Source organism: Macrobrachium nipponense, chromosome 26, assembly GCF_015104395.2.
Source record: "Macrobrachium nipponense isolate FS-2020 chromosome 26, ASM1510439v2, whole genome shotgun sequence".
NCBI classification, from domain to species: Eukaryota; Metazoa; Arthropoda; class Malacostraca; order Decapoda; family Palaemonidae; genus Macrobrachium; species Macrobrachium nipponense.
Window position 1 is genome coordinate 39474530 of NC_087215.1, and position 25072 is coordinate 39499601.

Below are 25072 nucleotides of genomic sequence, written 5' to 3' on the forward strand. Positions count from 1 at the left end.
TCCGAAGAGTGCGGTCATGTGACGACGTTTCAAACCTCATGCTTGATGAATCATCACTGAAAACTTTCCAGCACACGTGAGGCCTATGTGGCTACTTATAACATTTCAAAAGTTTACCAAGGGACACTAAGCTTGCTAGCCTTCATGCTACACCAAGACATCGAGTGTCATCGCTTGTTTCTAAAGAAGTGCATTTAAGCAGCCGAGGACCGTCTCTTTCTAGGCAGAAAAAGAATATTAGAATATATTAAAGATGCTATCTATTCGTTCTAGGCACACTTCCAACCAAACCTCAGGGGTAATTTTCAGACATAAGCCTCTTTAAAGAGACCCTCACACATAACTAAGGGTCCAAAATGCCAAGCTGATATTTACTGCTTGTACATGTAAACAACATAATGACATTTCCAAAGGAAGTGGGACGAACATCACAACCTACGTAGATCAAAGGTTGAAAGGAAGCATTCGCTGTACAAATATATTATATATATATATATATATATATATATATATTATATATATATGTATGTATTTATGTGTGCGTGTGTGTAAAAAAATTAAATATACATCAAATGTATACAAAAGCTAACTGAAATAAAATTATTAACTAATGTCATAAAAAACCTTCCTTTCGCTGCTGTCTAACACTTTTAGGTCAGCCCTTAAAGGGAAACAGTTTATCTATGATATCGTGTAATATTTCCATATATATATATATATATATATATATATATATATATATATATATATATATATATGTGTGTGTGTGTGTGTGTGTGTGTGTGTGTGGTGTGACGCACGAACTGAAGTGAATATAAAGGTAAACACTATAAAAACAGAAAAGTCCAAAAATAACATTTTTCCATTCCCTGGGAAGAGCCACCACATATCTGAAGTTAATGTCAAGGGTCGCAGGCAAAGCGGACACCTCTGATACGTAGCACCGAATCTCAATTCAGGTTTAACGTATCGCAAACTGTCAATGACGAACTCTACACGTCTTTTCGTATACAAGCACGCTTTAGTTTAATGTCGTTAAATATTCCAAACTGAATGTTACTGGACCCGCAAAAATGAGAATCGTGTCTTGAAAGTTTTAAGTCCGATGCTTCGCGTTCTGTAGGAACCTTCAGCCTAAAACAAACCTGAAAATGTGCTTTTCCCCGTCACGCTCTTCAACTTGCTCAGGTGATGTCTGTATTTTGCTCCCAAAAGACAAAGCAAACCGTTTCACTGGACTCGAAGGAGCATGAGCAGACGACAACGGATAATAACAAACAGATCGAGCCAAGAGACAAAAATACACCCAGGGCATTCAGTCAGACTTCAATGAACTCTCGTATATATTTCCTTAGCAACACCAAAGATTCAAGAGTAACAAAGCAATGAAAGAAAGAAATTGACCCGAGACACATCCATGGACTATTTTTTTCCTCATCAAATCACCATTATGATGGTAACGATGCCCACAAAATAAACGATCACCATCACACAAGAATGTCACATAAAACAGACGATAACATGGCAGCCTTGTATGTTCAACACAACGAAGGCGACGCCTGTGCCTGTGATTACCAAAAACGAATTGTAAAATTATCTACTCGTGCTAATCATTTTCATGTATTCAAGGCCTTATGTCAAAGCCTTTTCTCATGACTCTCATTTACCTAACGAGTAATAGGAAGCATCTGAAAGGCCTCTTCCTTAATTTCAACATCTGAATCTATAATCATGAAGTTCACCGAATCTTCTTATTCTCTGTTTTTTTCCTCACTCTTTTTTAAGCTTTGTGTTAAAAAGGCTATTACTACTATACTCCTCTTTCAAATCAAATCAGGTCCGGAAAATCTTGAAATCTTGGGGAAAAACTGTCGGTAAAATCAAGGAACTCATTAGCATGCCTTAGCTATTTTCTAACTCAAGACACCGACTGACCAATAAACAGCTGGCCACGAAAACACAAGAGCCAATGATTCGACCTTGACTTCTCCTCTAAAATAGAGACACAATAGATAAAATATACTCATGTATTTATGAAAGATCCTTACTCAAGATGCTATGGACATAAACCGTAATAATTTTTTGAATAACTAAGAACGTGGTAAACTTGCCAAGGAACACCGACTCAGACTTTTAAGTCACTTTAACTATCATTGAAATCATGCCTAAGCGAGAACACTATAAAGCATAATGCAAATTGTCTAAAGTTCGTCATAACATAAACATGGCACGAAGATAAAAGAAAAATCCCTGATGAATTTTCATGAACAAAAAAAAAAAATCAATGCCGACCAACCATAGGCAATAGATGTCTAAAAAGGCAACCGGGGCCCCTGTGGGAGTGTACTACGAGACAGCAGGTGGGGTTCCTGAAATAGTCTCTGGGCAAGTGGCTTCCCTGCACTATTGTGACCATGGCACTCGTCCAAGATGCCTTCCACTTTCACAATGGGCTCTTTATACACACAGCTCTCGCACATACACAATCGTCGTTATTTCATGAAAAACACAAAATCTGCCTATAAATACATTCTATATGATGTTTCAGATAATGAACTAAAACCAGAAATTTCCTTCGACTTCGTTTATAGGCCTCTCATTTCTTTTTTTAATTTTCACATTCTTACAATATGAGAGAGAGAGAGAGAGAGAGAGAGAGAGAGAGAGAGAGAGAGAGAGAGAGAGAGAGAGAGAGAGAGAGAGAGAAATTTCATAAAAACCTCATACTCGCGACAACATTTCAGGCTAAAATGAGTCGGAGCAACAAATACTTGTTGAACCAATGAGCACTCATTGCATTGCCAGGGTGACATATCATATTTGAGAGAAACATCCGTTTTCAATAAAGGTCGACTATTTGGCCTGTGCATACCTTTTCTTCCAATGTCCCGTCTGTAACAGCTGACGCATGACCCAGTTTCATTTCAGAGGGGAATCCGTTTCTATACACAGGGAACTGTGTTCAAATTTCTTTTTTCGAACGCTCTTGTCACGACATCAAACGATTCCATGCTCAATCAACGAGTCAAACGTCAAACCGGTTACATTATGCAGCAAGCTGTAAGACAAACACCATGCGAATAAAGGCGATGGAGACCTTTGAATAACTGACCTGAACTTTTTAATAAACAGGAGAGCCAGCACGGACAACAATATCCACTCACTGGTCAGCAAATGAGAATTATCAGTAAGTGCAGCCTCAGGGGCGGGGAGGGGTGCATCAATGGAAACCCTCTTATCCTTTCTGATGGATATCAGATGTATACGTGTGAGGTCTCATTTGTCTTCATCAACATTCTAAAATATTCTAAAAAGACAAGACAAGAAAAAAAAGCGAGTCAAACCAACATTATTTTTTTCCTCTTGAAATTTTATTGCATTAAAATATCCAAACAAAACATAATTCTGTAACGAACAGAAATATGAAAAATGATTAAGGTTGAAGGCGACAGGACAGAGTAATCTTTCACCTGAAATACTGCCCTGCATTTTAAAATTCGATCAAGCCTCCGTCTGAATTAATCCCAACAAGCCAAATCATGCTTGGGCTACGTGGGATGCAAAGCATATGAATATAGTACATGTCAAGAGTTCTCCTACGCGAGACAGGTGGGTTATTTGATTTACACAGAACGCGGGTGTGAGGTGAGCGTGTTCCATCGACTTCAAACATATCAGGAATTGTACAACGAGATTATGGCAAATGAAAACAAAGCTAACAGCAACGTAATACCCTTGCAAGCAGCTACATCAATAACAACAACAACAACTCTCTCTCTCTCTCTCTCTCTCTCTCTCTCTCTCTCTCTCTCTCTCTCTCTCTCTCTCTCTCTCTCTCTGTCCCATAAGAATACAATATGGATGTAAAATCAATTCCAATTAACTTCTTCGTGCATACTCCAGGTGAACAAGAAAACCGTGAATCTGATGTCCCAAAATAATTGGGGAAAAAATGATGAAAAGTATAATTAGCCTAACTGGAATACATAAAGCCAACAAGAGTCGAAGCAACAAAATAGGACAGAGTCAAATTCACACCAACCCGAAGTAGTAGCTGCCTAAGTCAAACTAGCCACGTTCGAAAGTTACATAAGGAATCTCTCAATCGTTAGAGTGACGTAACGCAACTCTTCAGACTGAGGTCAAGACAATCGAGCCAAATGTTCGCGAGGGCAGCAGCAGCTGGCATCACATGTTTCAGAGCAGCTACAGAGACTTCACGTTTCCTGGAATGACAGCTCTTGACGAATAACGAAACAGAAACAATCGAAATAAAATTTGGGGTTATTTCTATTTGCTTTTGATTACGAAATGAAAAAAATAAAACTAGTTTCTTCTTTCTTTGAGTAAACATGAGTGAAAGCAAATTGCCACGAAGTATTATTATATTAATAATAAACTGACACTTATGGCAATCTGAGTATGCCTCGCCCAAATGAAATGGAGAACTGGGGAAACGCAGTCTCCGCATAAGACAACGCAGCTGTTGTACCAGCAGCAGGTGCTGCAGCGGCAGGAAAGGCAAATGCAGCAACGCTGTGTCAGTGGAAGCAGCACCAATAGGTTCCGGCAGAATGTCACCGGCGAGAACGGGTCACGGCCAACGGGCGTACCATTTTTCTAAAGGGGATCGTCGAAAACACCAGGCCAAGAATTCAACAAACTAGAAACGACCGCATCGCTTGAATTCGCTCGCTCGCAATCGCCAACACATCTCCCTTGTAACCAATTACTGGAACCAGCCAACCATGTTCAAGAAAGAAAATTGAGTGAGAGAGAGAGAGAGAGAGAGAGAGAGAGAGAGAGAGAGAGAGAGAGAGAGAGAGAGAGAGAGAATCTTTCTACTGATAAAAAAATACAAATAAATACAAAATGACAAAAGGAGCTGAAGAAGAAATCAATTATAATGTAGAAAATGTTACTATAAGCTGAAACGGGAGAACGTATCATTCATAAGCAGGCATTAAGTTTTACTCTTAACTCAGTTAAGTGCATCTTGCGAAATATACAAGAGTCATTGCGTATCATGGCGTTTTGCGATTCTTAGGTTTGGGATATTAACTTTCCTTTCAGGTACACGAAACGCAACAAACATAGGGTTGTGAAAACTGAATTGTTGTTCGTCTCTCTTACAACATGTCTCGTACAGGAACCACGAATTTCGCCTAATGTCTTCGCAGCTCAGTGAATCTTCCCACAAAACCGCTGACTTTTTTGGAAACAGAATTCTTATCTGTTTAGTACACAAGGGATACAATTATCCAACACCAAAGACTGTTCTTTTGGGGTATTCGATAAAAAATGTCGAAAGTGTAACCTTTAAGAGGTGAATCCAGTCGGTAAAAACACCCAAAATGAATGATCTAGGTATATATTATCGAGGGCACACGGATGTCAGTGAGAATTCACACCTTCGTTTAAGGCTGATAACAACGAAGTCACTTTAACTGAAAGAAAGATTTTATATTAAAGGAAAATGTACTTTTCCCAGATTTACTTATCATTCACAGATATATTATCAAAAAAAAGTATTTGTTGGACTCTAGAGAGAGAGAGAGAGAGAGAGAGAGAGAGGAGAGAGAGAGAGAGAGAGAGAGAAATATGTTCATGTTTTGGAGGCGACAGGCAAATGAGTCTACATCTATATAACTGAGCACACAGGAATAAGACAGCTCCAGAGCGAAAATTCCAAAATAACGCTGTTAAAAATACGGCAGAGAGAAATACCGAAAGTCGAGGTATACATGGCAAAAGGAAATGGTTTCTCATGTGGAAAAAGTTATTTTTTGCTTTACTGCTGTAAAGTCTAACGATGAAAAAAATGCACGAATATGATACAATATTATAACAGATAACGGATTTAGCAGAAAAAAAAAATACGTATTTTGGCTTGTGGATTATTCACTGTCTTTCGAGACTGTCCTAATTGTACCAAGACCAAACACGAAAATGACATCCCAATTAGAGTCCCACTCTTTAGAAACAGGACCAACAATAGTATTCTTCCAAATACCAGATGACAAAATTGATGGTTAATGCTAATACCTCGTTAGTCTTTACCACCATAAGTACTACGAGGCCCGACCTGACAAAGGAATGAAAAGGGTTGGTAAAATGCTCAGTGGTGGGAACACCTCTGCACAAAAACTGTCACTCCCAAAAGACCTTCAGACGAAGAACAGCTTTTTCAAAGAAAAAAAGGCAGCTTCAGCACGTTAAAAAGAGAGAGAAAAAAATGGTTCTGTTGTCATTGGTGAATATCTTGCTAGTTGTTAAAAGGCTCTCTTTATAAATTTTATAGAGTACACTTATGATCTATAAACTTGATTTCATCTCAGCTGTTAAAAGCTGACTGGGACACCGTGCATGATTTTCAAGGTTTTTTTTTTCATAAACCACAAATGTCGAACCATAAAGTTCCATATGGGAACAATTTTGTTAAATAGAATCTGTTGGAAAAGCAGAAACTTCTCAAAGTCAATACAAAATAAGAACAAAGAGACATGAATCATCGTCTTTGATATTTCTGCCATGAAGATAAAATTAGAATTATCACCAACAAATAGATTTAAGTTACTACTATTCTCAGTGAAAAGTGGAGGACCATTCACTATGTCGGAGTTGGAAGTTGAATAAATTGTTGATGTAATTTAAATATTTTTGGTTCGAGGTTTTCAGTCCGATAAAAGTAAAATAAAAATTTCTATCGTCCTATTCACAACTTCAGTGACATGGCTAAATTTGAAACAAAATAGGACAATAAGCAATTCACATTTAGAAAATGTGAGATCTATCATCCAAACAATCTATCATATACCCTTTATTGAACAATAAAACAACTGAATTAATATCCGAGATGGTAATAATAACCAATTGGCGGGACATTAATGGAAATTGTTTATCAAAAGAACATAAATTATGCTTCAAGGTACCAAAACCAAACGCACACAGAGTCTAAAGCATTATTAAAAACGTAAACAAAGTCTAAAGCGTTATTAAAATAAATTAATCATATATATATATATATATATATATATATATATATATATATATATATATTATGCACTTGAAAACCATTAGGTGCCACGGGCACTACTAAAGAAAAATGCTCTAACAAGAGCACCAATGAAGACCAAATGTCACGAAGTGACTCGCAACAGAAATGCTGGCACTTGTAAACCAGCCAAGAGTGCAAAATGACTTGTTCCCAAAGAAGAGTAAAGTTTTTAACCTTACAAGTTATATATATATATATATATATATATATATATATGTATGTATGTATATATGTATGTATGTATGTATGTATGTATATATGTATGTATATATATACACATCTATATTATATATAATGCATATATATATAATATATATACTATATAATACATATTTATATACATCATGTATATATATGTATATGTATATATATACATAAATATACATAAACACACATGGCCTTGAAGCTGCCCCTTGTCAAAAGTCAAACGATACATTCAGACATAAGCCCTGTCTCTTACGAGTACCAAGAACAATCTCTTCGTAACGGTCAAGTGAGAAGCGGAGGGGAGAACGATTTGCATGATGAGAAAATAGAAACAGAAAAGACCAAGAAATGTGTACGTGAGAGAGAAAGAGAATGGTGAAAAGGGTTACGAAAAAAGGATACTGGTTATGTAGTCGTGCCTGCAACATCTGACTGAGATTCGGGAAAGAACTTCCATTTGTATTCGGAAACACTGCTGGGATGTCAGGTGCACAACTGCCGTTGTATGGAATTTTTCCTTCCCTTTGGAAAAGTACAGAGAGAGAGAGAGAGAGAGAGAGAGAGAGAGAGAGAGAGAGAGAGAGAGAGAGAGAGAACGGGGAAATGAAAATGTTACAGCTTACTCTTAGACACGCTATTTTATGAGTTAACGCGAACATCACTATAAATAAACCTTTACCAAAAATCAATTGAGGAGCAGACAGTCGAGGACACCTACATCAGTGTTTGTACTTTCATGAACTTAAAGAAAAGGTCCGCGAAGTCATGGACAGGTAAAATAGATTCGACTAATGCTGATGATGAAGGACCATTGCATTTAAATGGAGGAGAGGTTCTGGTCGAATTGCAGCATGCTACCTTTTCCTCTAAAAGAGAGAACGTACGCGCTCCTGGGGTGGGGTGCTGGAGGGAAGGTGGTAGTGGTAGTGGTAGTAGCAGTGGGGGTGGGGGCTAAATAAGGTTGGGGTAAAGGCACCCCGATAGTCTGAGCGGTGGTCTGGCACCGTGCCGCTCCCTAAAACTAGTTTCTCTCTCTCTCTCCTCTCTCTCTCTCTCTCTCTCTCTCAATTCTTCTCGTTTAGTCCTCGCGCCTGTATAAATAGGGGTACCTTCGATGGCCCTGCCATAAAGGAAAAGCCATACACAGGAAACAACATTTAATCTGGCCTTAAGCAAAGCAATAAACACTGCATTACTCCAAATTCCATGACGTCACCTACCCCGCGATAAACACGCTATTCAACGATAGGATTTTTTGCATGAAATCGGCGTCGACGACCTTGACAGGTGAGACTTGAGACGCCAGTTGTATGCACAGAATCAATCAATATACCGCATGACAGAAAGAGAGAGGAAGGGAAAGGGGGTCTGCATAATACTTGCAGTGCATTTCCCTTTGTTGGTATATATATTAACACCATTTATCCAAGGCATATTCAAATACACACGTCATGTTTCACGAACCAATTATTCAGACTAAAGGGATGGCGGATATAAAATAAAATAAGAAAAAGAATTCGACTTCATTGATTATATAACCCAGTACACAATTCGCAGACTCGAAGGCTTCACAAACATTATAAGAAGCATTACTCAACCTTACCAATCAGTTATTTCTCTTCCAAATAAATACAGAAAAATGGGAATATAAAGTGGAAGAGGTTTCACAGTAATCGGTTACCGGTGCATGAGGGACTTTGTTATTCTCTGAATACGTGAGGCAAACATTCAGCCTGACACCTCGAAAGGCTCTTCGACTGCTGTTTACATGAAGGAGACTTTAACTGGCGACGTTAGCGCTTCACTGACTCTTCGATTAGGGATGTTTACACAAAGTAGACTTTCACTGGCGGTCCCGGAATATTCCTTTCTGCCAATGTTTACATTCAACAGACTTTATTTGTCCAGGTTATCGTTCTACCCATTCTTCAACTAGGAGCCACTCACCATGAACCTGCACTGCTGTTAGCAAGGAGCAAACTCCCACTGCATAGGTCAGTCAAAATAGTTCGACTGTCGCAGTAACTTGATATCGCACCTGCAAAAAGCACTGAACTCCACAAGTAGGTAAACATTTGTTTACGTGCGAATAGGTTATAAGGGGAACAGCAGCACATCAACAACAGACACCCACCAAGTGGCCACATAACATTCGTAACCAAAAAGGATTTGGAACTGTCTAATTTAAACAAATAGTCGGCCTTCATTTAGTTATCTAATTTATTTTTTTAAATTAAATAAGAAAGTTTATATAAATTTGAGGCTCCTATACCTTTCATACCAATCTTCAGCTTAAATGACATAAGTAAAAGCTAACTCCATCCTTAGCAAAACAGTCTGGGTCTGTTAACCCCAACTGACACCCCGAAAGATTGATTCAATTTCCTGTATCGCAATACCGCGCCTGGCCACAACACATATTTTCCCCAGTTAATCGCATGCTACCTCATGCATACCTGGCATCCGAAGTGGAGGAATGGATAAAAGTAATCATACAGTCTCTAAACAAGATACTACTTCGAACTATTTTAAATTTAGATGCCAACAGTACCAGTGTCACCTTATCCTAACGTACCAAACATGTCAAAATTCGCTTCCTGGTAGTTATCCATATAATGTTTATATACGTCAGATTCATAAGCAAGTAAAAACGGACCTGACATTCATCTACAAATGGACCTGACATTCATCGATCAACTTTAACGTATTATATAAAGACAATAATTCATAAGAAGAAAAAGTTTAGAGAGAACTAATGGCCTATTCTTTAGATATCGCAAAGCTACACATAAGAACAAATAATCAAGGCTGCATGATACATCAATCACTAATTTAGTAATTATATAAATTACAGCTATTTTACAGCTAATTGCTAAATTGCAGAAAGGGACCAGAGAAAATATCGAGAAGTTAGAAGCAGTCACAGTGGATAATATATATATTATATATATATATATATATATATATATTATATATATATATATATATATATATATATATACATACTGTTCAGAAAAGGAGGGTTAATACCCTCCTGGAGCCACATCCGCTAAAAATGATATATATTTATATATGGGCTGAAAACCTTAACCCCACAACCATGAACTCCTCTTGATCCACAAGAAGTGATGACTTCCATATTATTGCCGTTGGCCTTAGAAAAGGCTCATCTACCATTTAGGGTAATATTCTAAGAGTTACTTCGCCTTTGGATGCATTACTTCTGTATCCCTAACCACTGGAAATCCCTAGCGCAGAAACGTCCACGGGTCACCAACTCCTTACTACGGCGCCAGTTAACAGACTGGCCTTATATAAGTGTGGTTGCCTTTAGCCTCATGAGCGGCTCATCTATAAATTACGGGGCATTTCATCCCCCAAGGGAGTCACGGCCATGCACTAAGTTCTCTTGAGTCCTGGAGCACTAATAGACGAGTAAAACTGGCATTGCATATGAAAGGGCTTGCTATGGCTTAATATTCAAGGAATGTGAGTGTGTACCAAATACAGATGCATGACATAAAGAATAAAACGCTATTCGGACCACTGCTGAAGAACCTGCTATCTAGGTGGATGAAACAGTTAACACTGGCAAGTTGTCTGCATAATGCGTTTAGTTCCTTTATTATCAGCTAAAAGGATTCCACTTCGGTTAACATGTATGAAAATATATTAATTCCGAGGTAGAGCGAATTGGATATTAAAGGCATTTGTAGCTTAATGCATGTATATGAATCACGGTGATGTGATAAAAATTCACACACACACACACATTTTATATATATATATATATATATATATATATATATATATATATATAATATATATATATTAAATTTAAAAACATATTGACCTAGGAAAAGCTATTGCCAACTCGTATCATACCTGCTACCGTTTGTTAAGACTGGTATTCCTCATTTCCATACGAGAGTATTCAATGACGAATCGGAATTCGCTTAGTCACACCATCTATTACTAAAATTTAGTTATTTAATTGTCAAAATTTTGTTATATATATATATATATATATATATATATATATATATATATATATATACACAAACACACACAGCTCAAAAACAACACTGTCACCAAAAATGCAACAATACCCTAAACTAGAAAGTGACAGAGGAGCAAGTCAAATTACAAGGAATAAATACGGAACCGGAATCCAAATGTGGGCATTCCCTTTGGAATGAAGACCCGGGAAAGGCTCCGAAATCGAGTCAAGAAGGCAGCCTCAGGGCACAGAGGAAAACAAGCACCTCCTCGTTGCCATGGAGACAAACACGAGCAGTATAACAATGAAAAACCGGCGCCTCGGATTGCAAATTACACTGAACCATTTCTTTGCACGCACACGATTCGCTGTATCATTCACTTTGGATTTCCGCTTCAAAATGTGATCGTATGCAATATTGCGGAGGAAAGAGAGAGATGAGAGAGAGAGAGAGAGAGAGAGAGAGGAGAGAGACGAGAGAGATGCGAGAGAGAGAGAGAGAGAGAGAGAGAGAGTAATCACAGTTAGGCTACTGCACCATAACAACTATGGCAATTCAGAAATATTTAAAAGGACAGACAAATTCAAGGCATTTTTCTTACTGGATACATGATCTAACTTTATTGAAGGTTACTTTCTGATGTAAAGTGCCACACGTCAATCCACCAGCAATTTTTCTCGGATATAAATAGCTGTGTTATCATTCTAACTTAAGGCACTATATCACTTTCTGAAAACTGATCGAATGAAAAAAAAAAAAAAAAAAAAAAAAAAAAAAAAAAAAAAAAACAGCAATTAATTTGAACGACAACTGAAACATTAAGGGAGGCAACTATTCTCTGGTTTGTCTCCTCATCATTTTTCAACCGTCAGACGTTTCTCAAAACTCGTTCCATGACGTTCATATTCTGAGACTCTGCAACAGCACTTAAAAGTGAATTACTCAAGACGACAATCGCGAGAGAGAGAGAGAGAGAGAGAGAGAGAGAGAGAGAGAGAGAGAGAGAGAGAGAGAGAGATTTCAGTAAATATAACATAAATAACGCTAGAAAAAATATAAACCGAAAAAAAACAATGCACGCAAGCCATTCCCCTTAAACAAGTGATTCTAAAGAAATTTTGGACATATTCTAGGTAAAGAGAGAATCTCCACAGAAAATACATGATTACTGGAATGCGCTTTAGAGAGGCTGGTTCTTTAGTCCCCCAATTACGTTAATCCGAGCAGCCGATAGGAATGAGCACCCTTCATGCTTTCCCCCAATTATTCTATTCCAAGAACATGGCAATCATAGTCGGCTCTTCATTTAGGGGAAAAATCCACATTCCGAGATAGGATGACAAAATATACACAAGTCAAGCAATTGTTTATAGGTCCTGTTGTCAACACATAGTATATACTACCACCCACTGCTAACAGTCATCGTGAAACCCATCATAAACGTCAAGCGACAGCAGATTTGGTCTACACTGGAGTTTAGCCAAAATGCCGACCAATACGTAAGCAAATAAACACGACACTTTCCAAAAAGAGTAAATGTTCTAAAAGTGTTCTGGCTAAACATTTTCTCGACAATATCCTTTTCTTGTATTAAACAGTATAACAGACACATCAAAATGACGCCATTCCTCTACGAAATCCAATGCTGTTTCTGTAGAACTCAGAATTGAGGTTAGAAATCTCACAAATTCGAATGCGTTTAACCAATGAACAAAAGTAATGGTAGAGCTGAGACAGCTCAAATCTGTCCGCCTTGACTTTTTCCATATCGGTTCCACATTTCAGACGAACATTCACCATTCCCCTGTTCAGCTTTGAAAGAAGAAACCCTGAACGATGAATGGACCGAGCGGATTCCACAAAGGCTTCTGCCTTCATATGCTCTTCTCAGAATCTCAGAACTTTTTCAATAACTTCCCGTAATACTTCTGAAGCCGAGAGAAATATCCAGCAACACTCGAGATATGAAAGTTTTATGAGGACTCCCTAGACCCTCTGACCTCTATTTGCAGAATGTTGCTTCGTTGTTACTTGGGAAACACGTTCCGTAGACTTGCCACTTTCGAACACTTTCCGTTTATTTATCAATTACGAAACACTTCTTTTCATCTAATTTCCTTCCTTTCAACCGATCGAGCTTGAACTGGTCAGCTATGCTCGTTCACGTTTCACTGCCTTCAAAAGAAACAATAGCCCTTCATTAAAGGAGAAATGGACAGCACTAAATAAATGATGTGATGGGTTGAACACCACCGCATCTACTATACATTACTCGACAGAATGGATATTTACAGTTGACACATTTTATTTCCTCGTACTGAAAGAAAAATTATTAAGATTATATGGATTCATACATTCCCACACACAAGTTTCAAATTTTTTTTTTCTCTCTCTCTCTCTCTCTCTCTCTCTCTCATCACACACTTTATATATATATATATATATATATATATATATTATATTATATATATATATATATATATATATATATATATATATATATATATATATATATATATATATATGTGTGTGTGTTTGAAGAGCTCTGTGGTTAAGCATTGAGCTTGCGTTTGCAAGGTCAATGGTTCAGTCATGGCTGTGGATGTAACCAACGTCAGCAGTGACAAAACAAGGGGCAAGGACTTGGTATCCTTCCGCGAGTGAGTCTTTCAGAGAACGGCAAGTAGGCTCTTCTTTTGAAATGCCATTCACTCTACAGGGGACAAGGACAAATCCAAACAAAATACACGTAACTCAAACAACGTTAATCTAAAAAATTTTAGAAGCGTTGATAAATACACAGATGACACTAAACCGTAGTGGAACCTGGTCTAACATATATAAAGCCACAGCTAACATGTTACCGAGATTTTTTTTATGATCAACATGTACAGTTTCCTTAAAATGCAACATCCAAAACCAATAACTATTCACAAAACAGACAAAAATAAATGAAAAAACGCCAGAGTAGTAAACTTAACGAAGTAGTGTTCTAAATGTTTGTTATAACAAAAGTGTAAAGAAAAAAACAATACACCAGTCAGATGAGCGGAAGCAGGTTAAATGACTTTGAGTATGGTCTAGAATGCATCTTCTTCAAGCCAATGAAGAACTTTTTCAAGACCAGATGACATCTTGTTACGGTTAACAAAAGATCACATTAAATCTACGATGATGAAGAACTAGAAACATAAAATAGGTAAACGGAACTAACCTTTTCCAAAAAGGGGAGTCTCATGTCTAACCTCAATCAGAACAAAGCACTTCTGGATCAGCCTCCCTCTTTAGAATGGAAAACGAGCGCCTTTGGCTTTGCTTGTATCCGTCCTTAGACAAACAATGAAAAAGATGGACCGACTGACGTCACAGAAAAAAGAAACAAATGACGGAACAAAAAGACGGGAGAAACAAACATAAAATTCGTTCGGGGGAAAAGTTCGTTGAAATTCGGAAGTTCGCAAAGGGATTCGGAGAGCTTTATACTGCTCAGGCGGCAGTGTGAGGGACGCTTTATATATTTATATTCGCTGGGGGCGGAGCCTCCACCCTAAGCATATGTGTAACGTAGGTGGCAGCGGGTATGACATGGGTAGGAGGAGAAACACGGCACTGGTGTTGGGCACGTTTGGATTCGAGCCCGCTGGTGGGGTCACGCAGAGGTGAACATAGCAAGATGTGTTGAAGGAAGTGACAGACATGTAAACAATATATTATTATTATTATTATTATTATTATTATTATTATTAGAGAGCTTAAACATGCCACTTAACTAGTAGTGGCGGAAAGAGAACAAAACAAAACAAGGACAAATCAAATGATACGATCGCACGGGAAGACTAGATTACCAGCATGAAATCGAAACTGAAATATGACGAAACTGCCTTGCATCAGAGCATTACGTCACATAATTACTTCAACCTCAATTCTCCTCGCAGAAAACGTTACGGATTTCAGTCAATTAAACTTATCTCGGGTGCACCGAGACTTTTTTTGTTTGAACCTTAAAAATAGATACAAATTCTTTATAAAACAATTCTGTAACTCTATGTTTTAAGTCAATGTAGCAGCCAAAGCTTGCGCTTACTAAGTAAATCATTCTTGGATTTTTTGTAATAATTATCAATTACAACTTTATATCCTTTTCCTTGTCTTCAATACAGAGATTTTTTTTAATATCAATTACAATGAGCTCGTGAGTCTGTACGAACATTCACCTGTACCTAAAATACCCTCACCATCCACTGAAATACATGCTGATACATTCCAATATAAGTGACGACTACAAATGAAACTTTTTTTAAGCTCCGCTTCGACTTTATTTCCAGTGATAAGGATGAGAAATTTAGTGTGGTGTACACTAAATTTCTGATCTCATTTTTGGTCACTTGTACGGTGTGTACAAGTGAACAAAAATTCAAACTGCGATAAAACAAGACTGTACATTTTAAAGATCATCGCATACTCAAAGACTGCACTTTCCTCTCCATATAGGGTGACGAACCGTAAAATGAACATCACAGGACAGGTAACTATTTCCCTGGGACCTTTTCACCTCGGGCAAAAGCTTTCAGATTCACACAGAATTAAAAATGAAAGAGCAGTTGTTAAGACTGGGGAGAGAGAGAGAGAGAGAGAGAGAGAGATCTAGAGGCTGCATATATCACCGAGGGATTTGAAAAAGTATGCAAATCCTGCTGAGCTCCAGGATACACCTTCAATTCCCCAAGCTATCCCCTGAGCACGAGTATTCATAAAATAAGGCATGTAGGAAAAAATAAATTGCGCAACTTGAATGGCAACAACCCGCGGATTGTGAATGACCGAAATTTCGGCTGTGGGTCAGGAAAGGAGATGTTACTATCACCAGCTAGTTTAATGATATCTCCAAGTCACACTGCTGGATACTAATAAGCTCGCCCGAAGAATATGACTGAAATGAGAATGAAAGACGGATGAGGGCGTAGGAAGTTTGACAACTAAGTGACAATGGACCAATGAAACTGATGTGAAGTTTAGGCAGAAAGAGATGCAGCTGGGATTAAGAGGACGCTTCGCAGAGCTTCAATACCGTTGATAGTGTCGCACAATTGATACTGCAACCTCCAACGTAGTAATGACATGGGAGAATATTTTTGGACAACTATGGAAAATCTTGAGCTCTTCTTCTTAATGGTGGAAACGGGTTAGATACAAAAACAAACATGAAAGTGACACAAAGAAAGAAATTTCATAAGAATCGTAAACTGGAACCGGGACAATATTCAGATTATATCATCATTACTTCTTCGTTTAGCCATGCCATTCCTTAAAAGAAATAAACTTCAGCTCAAACGTTTTAGATCCCTGTGAGAAACGACAGTTGATACTTGAATTAGAGTTGCAGATTACAGAAAGAATAGATAACCACCACAATCCTTTCCCTTGTACCCAAACTACAATAGCTAGTGAACTGCCGGTTGCTAAGCAAAACATCACACAGCTCACTTCTACACAGATCTAAGAAGCCCTTAGCAAGGAGACCTAAAAACACCATAAACCAGCATCTTCCTCGGCTGTGAAACTTGACAAACAGCGTCCCTGAACCGTCACATTAGCTACAGGCACAAGAGAAGCAGCGGACAAAAATGTCTTTCACACCAATTTACCTACATCCAATGATTTCTAGGTTATTTCTACTTATCCTCCGTTTACTCTTCGCCCAGTTTTTCTTTTTTCATTTCGCTAAGAAAAAAAGGACAGCAATTCAGAGACCCAGTTCCATCAGCATTTTTTAGTTTTTATTTCGATTCAAGTTCTTCATCTAAATGATAAAACTCACGCTGTCATCATTAGTTCCTTAATGAAATAATACTCTAGCATCTGAGGGGCTTCTTTCTATAATGACAAGTTGTTGACAAGACTGAAAAAAAAAAAATGATTTACTCGCTGACGCAGTCCTATCTCCTCTCTGCTCAAGAGTCCTTGTTGGTGGCTCTCTGGGTGCCATTTTCACCACTGTTCCCTTGAAATCAGAATTCTCACCCTCTTGGATTGTGATTGAACTACATCGACATTTCAAATAATTTTTCTTTTTTCTGGATTTCATTGCAAACAAACATAAATGTTGCTCCATGTTCATGTTGACAACATCTAGTAAATTTCCATCATAAAATGAGCACTTCCTTGAGTATTTTGTCATATTTTGGAGTCTGAATTCATCGGACATAATAAATTACTTACAACGAGAGATTCAGCATTGGCAAAAAAATTAGTTGACATTAACAAGTGCACCGCATTATTATTTCACAAAGGTTCTCTACAAACGCTTATCAAACCAAATTAAAACTAATTTGCCTAATTTTGTTTAACTTGGAAATGTTACCTTTCCGTTTATATATATAACGCACTGATTTATGCTCCGCGAACCCATACAGGCACAAACATCCCACTCATTTCAAATCACATCGGACGAACATGCCAAAATCAGCCAACAGATCTATAAACGGTATTTGTCAAAGCATCGCTGTCAAACCATATGAATATACTGCGCAGTCTATGAATATGAATATAGAGACAAGAACAAGAGCAAGTTTTCATTTCTTTTAATTCGTAAACGGCCTGTAACTATGCATCATAAAACATTTGTCTTGATTCGAGAGAAAAACTCGCTTTGAACCCTACAGGAAGGGAGATTTCTTAAGCGAGGCCCTTCACTTGTCAGTTACTCAAAACGGATTTTAGATAATGCCTCGTAATGGAACACATGGTGCCCAATCGAATTAGAATTGCGTCCCGTGATGGGGTCGATGAAATAATCCAACAGTCATGATTCTTGTCTAATCTGACAGGACATCCAAGAATTTAAATATCAGAAGCGGTACTGGTTGACTTGAGAAGGATGATAATCAGTAAGGTAGACCACCGGTCCATTGATAGGGAGCCCAGAGTGCAGATAATGTTGCACGAGTAATCTCTGCTGAGTTAGATGTACAATAGGCCGAGGTAGACAGCATCTGAAATCAGTTCTAGGATTGTGAGCAAATTGAAGGGCAGAGTCGTCTGGTTTTAATGGGTGATCTGGAGCCAAACCCACTTGGATATTGAAGATACATAATATTTCATAGCGTTCATGTCTACAATATAGCACTTCTTTGAAGAGAAGCAATGTTAGTTAGTTGGCTGGGAGATGTCTGACGATTCTTTCCTTTGATTTTCAGAAATTTTTTCTAAGATCTAAATAAGGTCAGGTCCTAGCTATAATAGTCGGTATGATCTCAGGAGACCACTTTTCATGGGCAAGTGAAGGACTGCTTCAAGACTCTATAATGTACAATTTTGTTAAGATTTCAGTACAAGTTACTAATCCCCTAGTCTCGCCCGACACAGGCGATTTGTACTTCTAATGCAATAAGAAAGAATGGTCGCAAGGTTATGCGCCTGATACTGGAATGCTAAACTGTTTGATCAATATATGCTACACATTTTCTATTTAACCGCTTCCTTTATAGAATCTAAAACTAGATAATGTTCATGTAAACACAGTCATACTATTACCAAGCACCCCCTCATCCTTAACAGCGTTGAACAATCATATAGTCAAGGTGGGTTAAAGGTATGTCTTCTTTCTGTGATCTCCTTGAGATACTGAAGCCCTTCGGATTACTCTATCAAAGGTTTACAAAGTGTTTGGTAAATGTGTCCTTGACGTAAAAATCTCTCAACCGGAGCAGGATACTTATCCCTAAGAGAGCGACAGGTTTTACTTTGAAAGAGAAGAAACTGAAATAGTAAGATTGACACTCCGTCAGCTCAGGACGAAGAACTCATAGAGGAACGGCGAAAGGCTGGAAATCAACTACTTCATTAAATTCACTCGAAATCGAAAACGATATGAAAAATAACCCAATTATTTTCTTTTAGTAGTCATGGAAATATCAGACAGTAAAGATGGCATCGGGGGTCACAAAAGAAAACGTGTCTTTGTGTCCATCGAATGAAGAAATTTTTTAATGCCTCTCAGCGCCTGAAGGGGAACCAAGCTTTTTATGTTCTAACCGATAGAGCTCCCTATGCTACAAAATGGTGATTTCATGGAGAAACTATCTTAAAGGGAATGACGCTCTCGTAGCTAAAAGTCAGCACATTGGGCAATCCATTTCCATGTGGTATGAAGTCCTTAATTTCCCCAGTTTCGCCCGACCGAAGAATAAAGTAACTGGAGACTGACTCGTAATGCAGTAACGAAAGAAGTATGTCGTCCGGAGCAAAGTCATGAGCCTGATACAGCTTGGTCAATTTATACAACACATTTTCTGTCTAATCACTTCCTTATATCATGAAAAACTACACAATGTTCGCCTAAACACCAGTCACACCACTACATTTTCTGGGATCGTCTGGAGCAATGTTATCGTTAGCGTTTCATAATATGTCATATGTAAATTTGTAGTTTATTAGATAAATCATTCCTTCTGTTGTCAGCACGATTTTCGAAATGTGTGAATAACCTTCAATATTGATTTTCTCTGTTATATTTCGTGCAATAAGAATTTCGAGAGAGAGAGAGAGAGAGAGAGAGAGAGAGAGAGAGAGAGAGAGAGAGAGAGAGAGAGAGAGAGCCTTCAATATGGATTTTCTGTTATATTCTCATGTAATAAGAATTTTTGAGAGAGAGAGAGAGAGAGAGAGAGAGAGAGAGAGAGAGAGAGAGAGAGAGAGACTTAAATATGGATTTTCTGTTATATTCTCATGTAATAAGAATTTTAGGAGAGAGAGAGAGAGAGAGAGAGAGAGAGAGAGAGAGAGAGAGAGAGAGAGAGAGAGAGAGGGTATACCGTTGTACCCAAGCTAATAAAAAAAGAAGAAAAAATAAAATGAAATACACCTAAAATGAAGTTATCCAGGGTCGGAAGCTTTGACGAAGGAGGCGGAGCAGGAGAAAGAAGGTCCTGATACTCAGGCAGGAAATAACTCAAACGTCGCGAGACTGAATCTTCAGGGGGTAGGGGAGGCAAATACAGGAGGGCACCTAGACACTGATTTGAGGTAAATAAATAATCGAATGTCAAGGAACAAAACGATGAATTAAAATCATCAAATGTAAACAACAAGCGTCAGGACTTACTTAAAGACAAAACAATACATAATGTCATTAAAGTAGGTTACCAAAGTGGGTCGTTAGCCTTTTAATTTATTGAGTGTAGTTTGTTTTACCTTTCATATTATTTTTATTTTTATTTCTGTATTTTTGCATGATTTGCGCTTTGGTTTTAGGTTTTTCGTAATTTTTTTAATTTTTAGTTTGTATGTTGATGCTCGTTTTATTTTATTTTTTTGAAGCTTTTAATAAGCAATTCATTTAATGTAATTTTTTGTGTTTTCTCAATCCGTGTCCATTTTTTCAGCCTGAAGATGAGGTTTTAAACCTCGAAAGCTCGTAATATTAAAGAATGTTCTTCCTAGTCTTGGCACTATTCTTCATAATCAGCTATATAATATTATATATATATATATATTATTTCTCTGTAATACATAAAAGAACTGCAAGTTATTTTCCTTTCATCTGTTTCGTAGAATTAGACATCTCTACGAATTGTAATGGAAAGAATACCTACTAACTAGGAAATAAATATAAAAGGACAATACAAATAAGATGGCCACAAATGCGTTACAAACAATACAAACGCATATATGCGCAAACATTACAAATAAATTACGCACTATCAATGACTTTCCTACCGTGATAAACAAAATTTTATGGTGAATAAACTTTCACAAACACACACACACATACATAACACAATACATATATATATATAAATATACATATATATACATATATATGTATATGAATATATATATATATATATATATATATATATATATATATATACATATATATATATATATATATACATATATATCATTATACACACATATACACACACATATATTATATATATATATATATATATATATATCACACATACATACACACACACATACATCACACACACACACACACATATATATATATATATATATATATATTATATATATATTATATATATACATGTATTTCTGAGGCACCAAGGAAGTTGAGGGGAAACACGTGAGTGCAAAGCCTGCGTAGCCCCACAGAAGAACAACACAATAGCCAATGCCTTATTCTTGCTTCAACAGCCGAATCGTGGCCTGGTTATTTTTCTTAAAGGTCAGGAACAAGTGAAACCACTGCTGCTGCGCTAACAACTGAAAACTTACAATAATCTGTTATATACTTTATCATCCAAAGGCTGTTTTTCGTTCCGCCGAGAGAGACGAGGATGGAAGACAACAAATACCTTCTTTTATAAGTATGGCTGTGCACAAATGCAAGTGGTTTCGTAAGTATGGCTGTACATGAATACAAGTGGCCCTATTCCATGGATCCATAGGACAAGTTTCAGATGAAAAACATAACTTATCTTTTTTTTATAATTATTCATGGGCTTTGGTAAAATATCCATGTGGGTATTTTCTCTATGAAAACCTTTAGACGAAACAGACGTACAAACAGACAGACAGACAGAGACAGACACACGGACGAAGAGAAGGGAAGAAGAATCTGGTGTCCGGGAAGAGAGCCAAAGCGCCGGGGTTAACAGGAGATAAATTCGTATCTGGCATCGCTCATATGCTGTGGCACCCCCTGCCCTCAAGTCAACCCCCCCCTCCCCCCCACCTCAACATTTTAAGAAGCTCTTACCATCAACGCCCAATGATTTGCTAACTTCCTTATCACGGCAACTTCCACATATCAACACCGCTGAGGGACTTTTGCAATTTGCACCGCATGTTTTCTTAGACGAAATTAACTTTTATTTGTTTATCACTAATGCAAACAAAATGCATTGGATGCACCCGTTTTATTATTAAGCGGAGTTATATTCCAATTCCTAATAAAATCGACGCCAGTCACTCATTTTCTGAACTACGAAGAGAAGAAATGGAATTTGAACTAGACATAACTATATAGACAGAACACCTATTAGACTGTACGGAATATAAATAACCAGAGCATGTTTCATTACAAATCAAAAGCGCATCTGAAATTATGCTCTGGTGAATGAAGTTTACTTCTTTTCTAACACTAACTGAACAATCCCAACGGCCAACATCCACGAGTCATAAACTCCAAACATATCAAGTAACTGAAGTACTACCATGTCTACAATTATCTAAATCCATTAATAAACATGGTAACTGTATGTTCATTTGCTATAACATATCTTATTGTGTTTATATAAGCTACGAAGTTAAATTCTAAATTAAATAACATAGAACGATATCAGATATATATTACGCAAAAGCAAACATTAATATTAACCCATACCCTCGTCATACAGGCTCTCCAAAATGAGGTGGGAATGGAATACTACTGTGACATATTTAAGTACATTGTCGAGTGTGTTGTTTATTCATGTCACCCATCATCTGTTGTTGAGGAAAAAGAAGATGGCTGACATGCATATCACATAGATAAAGTGAAAATACAAGACATCGGCAATTTACTGGCACTGAGGTACTTTCAGGTGTAGAGGCTATATCCTTCCAATGTACAGTGGTATGGCAGGAGTAGAGAATCTGGTATGAGAGAAGAGAAGTTGAACGGCTGGCAGTGATATTGGCTCTGGGATTAAAGCCAAACGTAATTACATAGTCTTAACATTTTTTTTTTTTTTGGCTACAGTTATTTTGTTGCGCGTGTGTGCGTGTATGTAATATATATTGTGTAAATATGTGAATTACCTACACACACACACACACATAATATATATATATATATATATATATATATATATATATATATATATATATGTGTGTGTGTGTGTGTGTGTGTATGTGTGTAGGTATGCACATATTTACACAATATATATTACATACACGTACACACGCGCAACAAAAATGACACGGTTAAAGGGAGGCAAATGAATCCACGTCCCATCAGAGCAACGAGCGAGAGATGCGCAGCAAAGGACCGCATCAAACCCCATCTGTTACAAACAAGTCGAAGCCCCACAACAAAACAAAAATAAAAGGAAGGGGAAGGAGCGCCAGGGGGGATCCGCCCACGTTTCCATCAAAACCCCCTACGCACGTGAACTTCCCCCTAGGAAAAAGGTTGCAAGTTTGGCAATGCATATCAATGCTCCCCGCTGAGCTCAGGAACCGCTAACACATTTTTTCCGCACGTCCAGAATGCGGTTCTTGGTCGAGGCCACTGGGAATGATTTCATCGGGATTCTTGAAAATACCTAAACAACGTTTCATGGTTAAATTCTGAAATCGCTGCCCTCTCACAGAGCATTCGTGTAATATGAATGTTTAAGAGCTTTGTGACAACACAAACGTATACGAGAGAGAGAGAGAGAGAGAGAGAGAGAGAGAGAGAGAGAGAGAGAGAGAGAGAGAGAGAGAGAGAATGCGTTTTCACGTGCACCCTGAATATTTGACAAGTCAGTACGACGGGACTTTGTCGGCAGCTCTGTCTAAAAGCAGGACGAACCGCCGATGAAATATTAAAGAGCATCTAGAATAAAGCTTCTTACTGCTTCTGCATCCCCGGTGAAGTTATACGAACTGTCAAATACACAGTCGGCAAAAATACGCTACGCAATCGTCACATTTTCTATGGAAAGTCATCATTGACACTATAATATCAAAACCTCCCTCGCCCACAATAAATCTCATTAACAAAAGTCATTTCCAATAAAAACAATGATTGAAATATAAAAAGCGAAATGTAAAACAGGATCAAATACCCTCAGAAAAGAGAAGTAAAAGGTTCCTCGAAGATCAAAAGCGAAGACACATCGAGAAACTACAAATTAACTCAAACGAACTAACAACTACGTACAACATTCAGTTTTAAAAAGCTGTCCGAAGATTACATTTTGAAAGAAACTAGCCCCCATAAAACACGCTGTCACAAGAAATCCATAGGCAGCCAATATACATACGCCTTTGACTGTTTACAATTAGCATAAGAAAACGGTACGGTAACTGTATCACGTCACGAAAAACATAAATGAACAAACCAAAAAAAAAAAAAAAGACACATCAAACATTGAATAGCCGGAATAAAATGTCTGATATTAGTAAACGTAAGCAACCTTCGTTGTCCAGCAGTATGAAATCACCTAATTGAGGGTTTCCATACATACGCGATTATCTAATTACGAAACCATAAAACAGCTCAAACATTTACTCTAAATAACCTAATGTGATTATTCATGGAATAACAATGCATGCCTACTATTTTACAGAAGAGAAATAACAAGAATTACTTCGAATTCAATAACAAAACTCACCATTTTCTTGCTAATGGACTGCCTTTTTTAATCCCCTTCCTTACCTGTAAAATAGAAAAAAAAATATCAATACATTTTCCATCTATGTTAACTGGAATATTTCATAATAGAATAGCAATACACAAAGCAGTTACGAAACCTTTTCCTCTATGTATGTCCCAAACATAGATAATGCTTTAAACCACCTTATCAAAAACGATGCACGCAGAATTGCGCTAATCGTCATCATAAAGAAGGGGGAATTTTCATTACAAGAACAGAGGATCAAGAAACATAATGACTAGAACCCAGGAATGGGCCTGACCCAAACTGGCATTCGACAGTTTGTGTGACGTATCACCAATCAATAATAGGACGACTTTTAATCTACGGACATTCTATTCATGTTTCAGTTACTAAACTAACTCAAATCCAGATTTACAGAGCATTGCGGAGATATGTAATGGCTTCGAACCGCAGCATTCCAATGAACAGGA

At 37.5% G+C, this 25072-nt stretch overlaps 1 protein-coding gene across 39 annotated transcripts in view; it reads right to left on the reverse strand.

The window, feature by feature from the left end:
* Positions 1-25072, reverse strand: part of LOC135200192 (ankyrin-2-like) — a 702328-nt gene that overhangs the window by 367690 nt on the left and 309566 nt on the right. The window contains exon 1 of one of the 39 annotated variants that reach the window (XM_064228598.1): positions 24597-24643. The exons of 37 other annotated variants lie outside the window; for them this stretch is intronic. In XM_064228598.1, coding sequence (XP_064084668.1) covers positions 24597-24599 — 3 coding nt within the window. In that variant the 5' untranslated portion in view covers positions 24600-24643. Of the gene's footprint in view, positions 1-14479; positions 14762-24596; positions 24644-25072 lie in introns of those variants that run through there. One more of the 39 variants, XM_064228596.1, reaches the window with a different exon arrangement.